General features: G+C 44.1%; 1 protein-coding gene across 1 annotated transcript in view; it reads right to left on the bottom strand.

The window, feature by feature from the left end:
• Window positions 1-1,203: 1,203 nt before the first annotated feature.
• Window positions 1,204-8,339, bottom strand: part of nae1 (nedd8 activating enzyme E1 subunit 1) — a 28,300-nt gene continuing 21,164 nt past the window's right edge. Inside the window, exons 17-20 of the mRNA XM_078401731.1 lie at window positions 8,196-8,288; window positions 3,530-3,644; window positions 2,730-2,779; window positions 1,204-1,429 (exon numbers count right to left, since the gene is read on the bottom strand). Coding sequence (XP_078257857.1) covers window positions 1,320-1,429; window positions 2,730-2,779; window positions 3,530-3,644; window positions 8,196-8,288 — 368 coding nt within the window. The 3' untranslated portion in view covers window positions 1,204-1,319. The remainder of the gene's footprint in view (window positions 1,430-2,729; window positions 2,780-3,529; window positions 3,645-8,195; window positions 8,289-8,339) is intronic.

Here is an 8,339-nt window from a genome sequence, read left to right as displayed (position 1 = left end):
GCACAAAAAATGACCATTTTGGCCCTTTTTTTCCAGGTAAGAACGTATGTGTTTCATGTGTTACTAGTGTATGCCTGAAGCTGCCATGTATTCCAGATGGCTTGAGCGACTCTGTGCGTCATGCCCTTTGACCTTATGTTCAATCTCCCTATTCCTTGGAACTACAGGACACAGAGGTGTTCTTATTAAAAAAAATCACAAGGGGAATAAATAGGGCGAATGCTGAGTCTTTTACCCAGAGTAGAGGAATGAGAGGGTAAGTTGAGAGGGCAAAGATTTAATAGGAACCTGAAGGAGAACCTTTTCACATGGAGGGTGGTGAATATATGAAACGAGTTGCCAGCTGGGGTAGTTGAGGCAGATACTATAACAGCATATAAAATACATTTGGGCAGGTACATGGATAGGAAAGGGAGATATGGGTCAGAATCAAGCAGGTGGGACGAGTGTGTATGGGGCACCTTGGTCAGCATGGGCAAGTTGGGCCAAAGGGCCTGTTTCTGTGCTGCATGACTTAGTGACAGTAAGTTAGGAAATAGCAGTAGGACTCGGCCAAATGTGTAGGAAGGAACTGCAGATGCTGGTTTACACCAAAGATAGACACAAAATGCTGGAGTAGCTCAGTGGGTCAAGCGGCATCACTGGAGAACATGTATAGGTGACATTTTGAGTCAGGACCTTTCTTCAGACTGTGATGTCCTCGTTGATTTCCCTGCTGGTTTCCTGACTGTAGGGTTAGTGAACATGGCAAAGGGTCAGCTTGGGTCACAGTCATGGTTCACCGAGCTCTAAGTGAAGACGTCCCCAGAAGGATCCCGACCCAAAATGTCACCTGTCCAATATTCTCCAGAGATGCTGCATGACCCGCTGAGTCCCTGCAGCACTTTTGTTTTATTGTAAGAATCATTGCGTTTCCATAACTTCTCTCTGCTCATGATTTAACACAGTACTGGAGGAACTCAGTGGGTTATAGTCATTTTATAGCATGGAAACAAGCCCTTCAGTTCAACTTCACCATGCTGACCAAGTTTAGATTTGTATGCAATGGAAATGTTACTTCAATACCAACCCTCTGCTCCAGTAGTAGGCATGCAGCCCACTAAACTGCAAGTGTAACCATCACATAACCAAGCCCAGTACCAATGTCTCAGAAAGGTGATTAATGTGATCATCTTTTCACAAACAGTGATTTTCTAAACCAAGCACTTTTCAACATATTTTATTAATTTAATTTTATGTTACATAGAGAGCTTGATAGAATATCCCAGAGATGCAGGGCTTGCTGCTGTTGTGTTCACATACACTGCCAGCTATTCGCCCTACAGTTGCACAGTCATTGATGTCTGCAACATTGCGTTGTAAATAAAGGTGTTATTGAAAGGTACAAACTGCTTTGTGATGATCTTGATGGCCTCTTGAGCAGCAGTTCCTAGCGATACAAAAACAGGTTGTACAGCACTTAATAAGTGGAAGGCTTGCATTTGAACATACATAGAACATAGGACAGCACAAGATGCCAAACATGACGCCAAGTTAATCTCCACTTTCTGCCATGATCCATCCCATTCATTCCGTGTGCCTATTTAAAAGCCTCCTCAACTTATCTGATTCTACCATCACCCCTGGTAATGTGTTCCAAGCACCCACCATCCTTTACACTTTCCCTCTCTGACCTTAAAGCTGCTCCCTTTCAACCCAGAGAAAAAGGTTCCAACTGTCTACCCTGTCCATAATTCTATCACCAGATAGAATACTCTCCACTTGTCTAAATGCATGTAGCTACCACAATACAGAAGACGCTCAACATCATCCAGGGCAAAGCAGACCATTTGATTGGCATTCCATCCATCATCTTAAACGCTCATCCTCTACTATACCATTCAACACTGGTGACAGTATAATCTCAGACGCTTCAGAAATAGCAATCCAAGTATGGGTATTCCGCTTGGGTAGCTTACAACACAATGGTATGAATATTGAATTCTCCAATTTTAGGTAACTATAAAATGCTCCTCCTCCCTTCTTCCCCTTTCCTACCCACCCCCCTTCCCCTGTGCCCCACCTGGACTGATTTCCCCCTCCTTCCTCTAGCTTCACAATGTGCAACTGTTCAATCTTTTTTGTCTCACACCTTCTATCTTTTCATCTCTGGCCTTTGTCAACCATTTGCCTATCACCTGTATCAGCCTGCAGGACTTGTTCTACCCCTTATATCTTCCATCTTTCTCTCCCTCTCTCCCCCCACCCCCCCTGAATCAGTCTGAAGAGGGGTCTCGACCCAAAACATCATCTATCCATGTTCTTCAGAGATGCTACCCGACCTGCTGAGTTACTCCAGCAGTTTTTTTTGGTAATCTGCATCTGCAGTTCCTTGTATCCAAGTTTGTCCAACCTCTCCTTGCAAAGCAACTTTAATTCGTCAGGCTCTTGATGATTTTGTTAGCTCTCACAACCTATACACCAATCCCCAGATGTTTTGGCAGATTAGGTATAATTTTATGACTGGTGGTTAAATTAATTTTTGAGATTTAAATAAATACATTTTTGAACCAAATAAGACAGAGCACAGAATAATGGCAGGTAAGTAATCTGGGGTAGAGGCCAACCATGATCTAACTGAAAGTATTAGAATTAAAACTGAGGGGGAACAAACTGGGCTGTTATTTCAATTAAACCAACCTGAAAAATAGATGATATCAGGAATAATTCAATTAAAAAATGTGACATACCTCCCAGAAATGAAGCAACAGCATGTGGTTCTGAAGCACCATAGCGACAACTGGAAGAAAATGTATTATTTTCAGAGATTCTTATTTGTATAGCTTGTTGTCATTTTAAGTCATCTATAAAACATGAACGTTGCCCCTTAAAGAGCCCATGAAAAGAATGGTCCCTCCCCACCTCATGTGCATTTAATATTTCTCAAGCTGAATTAACCAACTCTGCATTTCTCAATTCAATGTTTCACACCGTAGCTGGCCTGGATACAAAACTTATGATACAGCAGAGTGAAGGACACCCACACCCTATGAGAGTGGTGCAGGGAAAATGCATTGGTAATTACATTTCCACCACAACATAGTCCCCATGGATTCAAGATTCTTTTGGAGAAATGGAAAGGGAGCTGAGAAACATTGAGAGAATGTCAAGGGCTTCGTTAGGAACAGTGGATAAGGGACTGTGATGCCCCACAGCTGTTGAAAATTCAGAAGCCGCCATAGACAGAGGATGATGGTAGCACAAGCAAAGAGTGCAGGGAGGGTTCTCTCTAGTTTAATTTAGTATAGATTATTTTATCGTCATGTGTACCGAGGTACTGTGAAAAGCTTTTTGTTCATACAATCCAGCTAGCAGAAAGACTATACATGATTACAATTGAGCCATCCATAGTGTACAGATACAGGATGAAGAGAATAATGTACAGTGCAAGATAAAGTGACGATGAAGTTTAAAGAGCAACAAGTGTATCCCTACCCCCACCCTCACCCAGTCCAGAAGCGAGTGAGTGGAAACGTTTTAACAAACATACAATTCGTGGATGTAGTCGTCCTTCACGGATACCGCAACACCCCATTCCTGCAGCAGGCTGATCACACACGATTTCAGCTTCCCGATATCCTCTTCAACCTGGTTATTATAAACCCCTGTGGAGAGATATTCACAAAACGCCTCCTTTGACATAAAAACATTTAAAATCCAAAAGCTGAGAAGTGAGGATTACAGTTCTACAACAAACTTTTGCTAATGGTATTTGTTTATTATTGTCATGTGCACCAAGAAACAGGGAAAATCTTTGTCTGTGTGCGATCCAGCAAAATCATACTATATGTGGGTACAATCAAACCGTGCACATGTCCATTACATAGTGCAAAAACAGAAAGGAAGCAGAGTGTAGAATATAGTGCGAAAGCCACAGAAAACGTGCAAGGGCCGCAATAAGGTAGTTTGGAAGATTGGGATTACACCTTAGCTTATGTAGTTTGATAACAGTGGAAAGAAGCTGTTCCTGAATCTGACGGTTCATGCTCACAGACGGCAGTGGAGGCCAAATCACTGGATGAATTTAAGAAAGTTAGATAGAGCTCTGGGGCTAGTGGAATTAAGGGATATGGGGAGAAGTTGAGCACAGGTTACTGATTGTGGATGATCAGCCATGATCACAATGAATGGCAGTGCTGGCTCGAAGAACCAAATGGCCTCCTCCTGCACCTATTTTCTATGTTTCCACGCTTGCTTCTGGCACTCATACAGGGAAAGAGCCTGGAATTCTCTCTTCCCTCAACATCTGCTAATGTCCTATATGTGATCAGACATCTCTGGGGATGGAACCAGGGTTTCCCCTAACCTGTAGTTTATTTTCACAGCCTAGGTGCATTTATCCACTTGTCCATCAGACTAATCATCAATCAGTCTGTAGAAGGGTAACAACCCAAAATGTCTTCTATCCATTCCCTCCACAGATGCTGCCTGACCCGCTGAGTTCCTGCAGCACCTTGCATTATGCTCAAGATTCCAGCATCTGCAGTGGCTTGCAACTCCACTCATCATCGTATCCTATCAGTAGAACTAACCAAGCCTACGTGGCATGAGCTGCAAGAGCTTCAGTGTGGTGCACCAATGAGGCTCATGAAAGTGCTGTCACCTAGGCAAGTATGAAGCATCATGTCAGATCCTCCCTTACAGCTCCGATTGAACTGGCAGAGGTGGCCTTAATCAGACAGACACAAAAAGCCAGAGTAACTCAGCGGGACAGGCGGCATCTCTGGAGAGAAGGAATGGGTGACGTTTAGGGTCAAGACACGTGGCCTTAATCAGGTTGGCTCCATCAAGGTCATAACCAGACGTTTAGAGTAGTACAAGTAAATACGGTGAACAGACTGCATTAATGAGTTAGATGATGGGATGGAAAGTCAAGCCTCAAGGATCCGTCCTATAATCAGTGTAATCTCTTCTGTGTCTTGGACATGGTAGTGAGCAACACAGGGGCCCCACAGGGGACGGTCCTCTTTCCCTTCCTGTTCACCATCTGCACCTCGGACTTCAAATATAACTCGGACTCCTGCCACCTGCAGAAGTTATCGGACATCTCTGGTGTATTGTAGGCTGCATCAGTGAGGGGAGTGAAGCTGAATCAGCGGCAGCTCAACACTGACAAGACTAAGGAGTTAGTGGTGAACTTTAGGAGGAGAGGAACATCCCTGTCTCTCTCAATGGTGTGGTTGTGCAGTTTACCAAGGAGTACAAGTACTCTGGAGTTTACCTGGACAGTAAACTGGACTGGTCCAGGAACGCCGAGGCACTGTACAAGAAGGGACAGAGCCCGCTGTACTTTTTGAGAAGGCTCCGCTCCTTCAGCGTCTGCAGTAAGATGCTGCAGTTGTTCTACCAATCGGTGGTTGCCTGTGCCAACTTCTTCGCTGTCATGTGCTGGGACAGCAGGGCGAAGGCTGTGGACGCAAACAGGATTAACAAGCTCATCAGGAAGGCTGGCTCCATCCTGGGGGCGGAGTTGGATTCATGGGAGGTGGTGTTGGAAGGGAGGAAGCTCCTCAAACTGCGGTGCATCTTGGATAATACAGCTCATGCCCTCCATGACACCCAGGTCAACCTGCGGAGCACCTTCAACAACAGACTGGTTCGACCAAGATACAGCACAGAATGCCACAGGAGATCCTTCTTCCCTGTGGTTATCAAACTGTACAACTCCTCCCCTGTCATGGGGTAGACTGACTCCCCTTTTCCCCCCCACCTCCCCCATCTTTGCACGTCCCCAATCTTTTTCACTCATCACTTTAATTTCATATTTCATGTACCTTGTTGTATTTTACGACAGTTAGCAGACCAATCTCCCTCCTGGGATAAATAAAGTTCTATCATATCGTATTGTATAAGTGATATTATAATCGCTGAAGTGAATATGTAAAACTAGGGTGAATGGATGTCAATAGGAAGGAGCGAGTCGGAGATCATATACTACTCACCTAAAATGAACAGGACAGAAACAATGGGCCTACCTCCTGAGGTCTGATTGATCCTGGTCTTTCCCCGTCTCCAGCTCTTCATGCACACCCCCCACCCTCTACTTTTACTGAAGAAGGGTCCCCATCTGAAACATCACCCATCTTTTACTCCAGAGACGCTGCCTGACCTGCTGGGTTACTCTAGCACTTTGTGTTTATCTTTGAACAGAACATTTCTTTAAAAATAGACAAAAAACATCAAGGAGACTCTCAAAATGCTGGCCTTTTCATCTTGAGTCTAACGTTTATGGTACAGTAAAGTTAAACCACATTTTGGGTACAGAAAGCAATTCCATGCATTCAAAGAAGGATATACTGGCCTTGGGGAGAATAATGCAAACTGAACAGCATGCTGCCTGGACCTCTAGGTGATATTATGAAGCAAGATTGCACAAACAAGGGTTGAATTCCCTGCAATTCAATGTGGAGTGTCAAGTAGAAAGCCTGCATCCATACTGATTGAAGAAACGGATTCAGGACTGACACTGCACATTACAATTACAACACTGACATCTATTAAACTATATGGAAAATTGCCCTGGTATAGTCATAGGAATGAGAAACAAGCCCTTCTCTCCACTCATCCATGCTGACGAAGATGCCCCATCTAATAGTCCTATTTGCCCAGATTTGGTCCATGTCCCTCTAAACCGTTCCTCTCTACATATCTGTCCATGTTGTTTTTGAACCTGTAAGTTGGATTCTTAAAATGCAGGACAAAGGCAATCCAGCTATTTACTGCCAAAATCAGTCTACTCCGTTTGCAAGATGATGGAAGCTATCATCAACAATGCTATCAAATGGAACTTATGCACCAATGCCTAATTTGACCACCATTTGCCAAACAAAGAACCACCTCACCTGTATCTACCTGTCACTTGCCAAGCTTTGTCTCCTCCCCCCCCTTTCCCTTCTGGCTGAGGGGTAAGAGTGGTGTTTACTATGCTACAGCTGACACTGACAATAGGGTAAATAGTGCGACAAGATGCAAATATTCATAGCTATTCAATTCAAATAAATATGAAGTTAATAAAGTCTGAAGAAGGACACAACCCAAAATGTCATTTATCGATTCTCTCCACAGATGCTGCCTGACCCACTGAGTTCCTCCAGCACTTTGTGTTTTGCTCATCATTCTGGCATCTGACAAACTGCATCACTGAAATAAAATCTTGGCTTCAATCAAATTTCCTCAAACTCAATTGCAACAAATCTGAAATCATCATCATTGGTCCAAAAACGCTCACCAAAACCACCCAAAACTTCATCCTCAACATTGATGGTCTCCCAGTATCCACCTCACCTCACATCCAGAATCTTGGAATCATCTTTGATCAAACCCTCTCCTTCGACAAACACATCAAACACATCACAAAGACAGCCTTCTTCCACCTCAAAAACATTGCCCGTCTCCGTCCATCCCTCTCCTCCACAGCTGCAGAAACCCTCATCCACGCCTTCATCACCTCCCGTCTGGACTACTGCAACAGCCTCCTCTATGGCGCACCCTCAAAAATCATCAGTAAACTTCAATACATTCAAAACTCCGCTGCCCGTCTACTCACCCACACCCCGATCCGTGACCATATCACCCCCGTCCTTTATAAACTCCACTGGCTCCTCATCCCCCAGAGAATCCAGTACAAAATCCTCCTCATAACCTACAAAGCCCTCCATAACCTGGCCCCATCCTACCTGACCGACCTCCTCCACAGGCACACTCCCACCTACACCCTCCGCTCTGCTGCTGCCAATCTCCTATCCCCCCACATCCGGACCAAACTCAGATCCTGGGGGGACAGGGCTTTCTCCATCGCTGCTCCCACCCTATGGAACTCACTACCCCAAACCGTTAGAGACTCCTCCACACTCACCACATTCAAAACATCGCTGAAGTCTCACCTGTTCAGTACTGCCTTCAACCACTGAAGGTCACCTCACCTTCTGTCTCCTTTCTCTGTTCGTTTATTTATTTACTTATTTATCTATTTATTCATTTCCCTATGTTCTCTAAATCTCTGTAAAGCGTCTTTGAGTATATGAAAAGCGCTATATAAATAAAATACATTATTATTATTATTATTATTATCTGCAGTTCTTTGTGTCTCTGAAGTTAATTTTAAACCTGGCATGTTACAGCTAGGTAGCAATAGTCACCAGATGATAGTCCCATACCTGGGTATCGACCATGTTGCCTCTGAAAGCACTCAACAGCTCGTAGCATGATGTACAAAACCATTTCACTGTCAAGATTCTCCATACATGAAGCTGGAAGAAGAAAGCCCTGATGATTAGAGAGCAATTTACACTTTCAAACAC

This window comes from Rhinoraja longicauda, chromosome 6 (assembly GCF_053455715.1).
Source record: "Rhinoraja longicauda isolate Sanriku21f chromosome 6, sRhiLon1.1, whole genome shotgun sequence".
NCBI lineage: Eukaryota > Metazoa > Chordata > Chondrichthyes > Rajiformes > Arhynchobatidae > Rhinoraja > Rhinoraja longicauda.
This window is presented reverse-complemented; position numbering and strand designations above follow the sequence as displayed.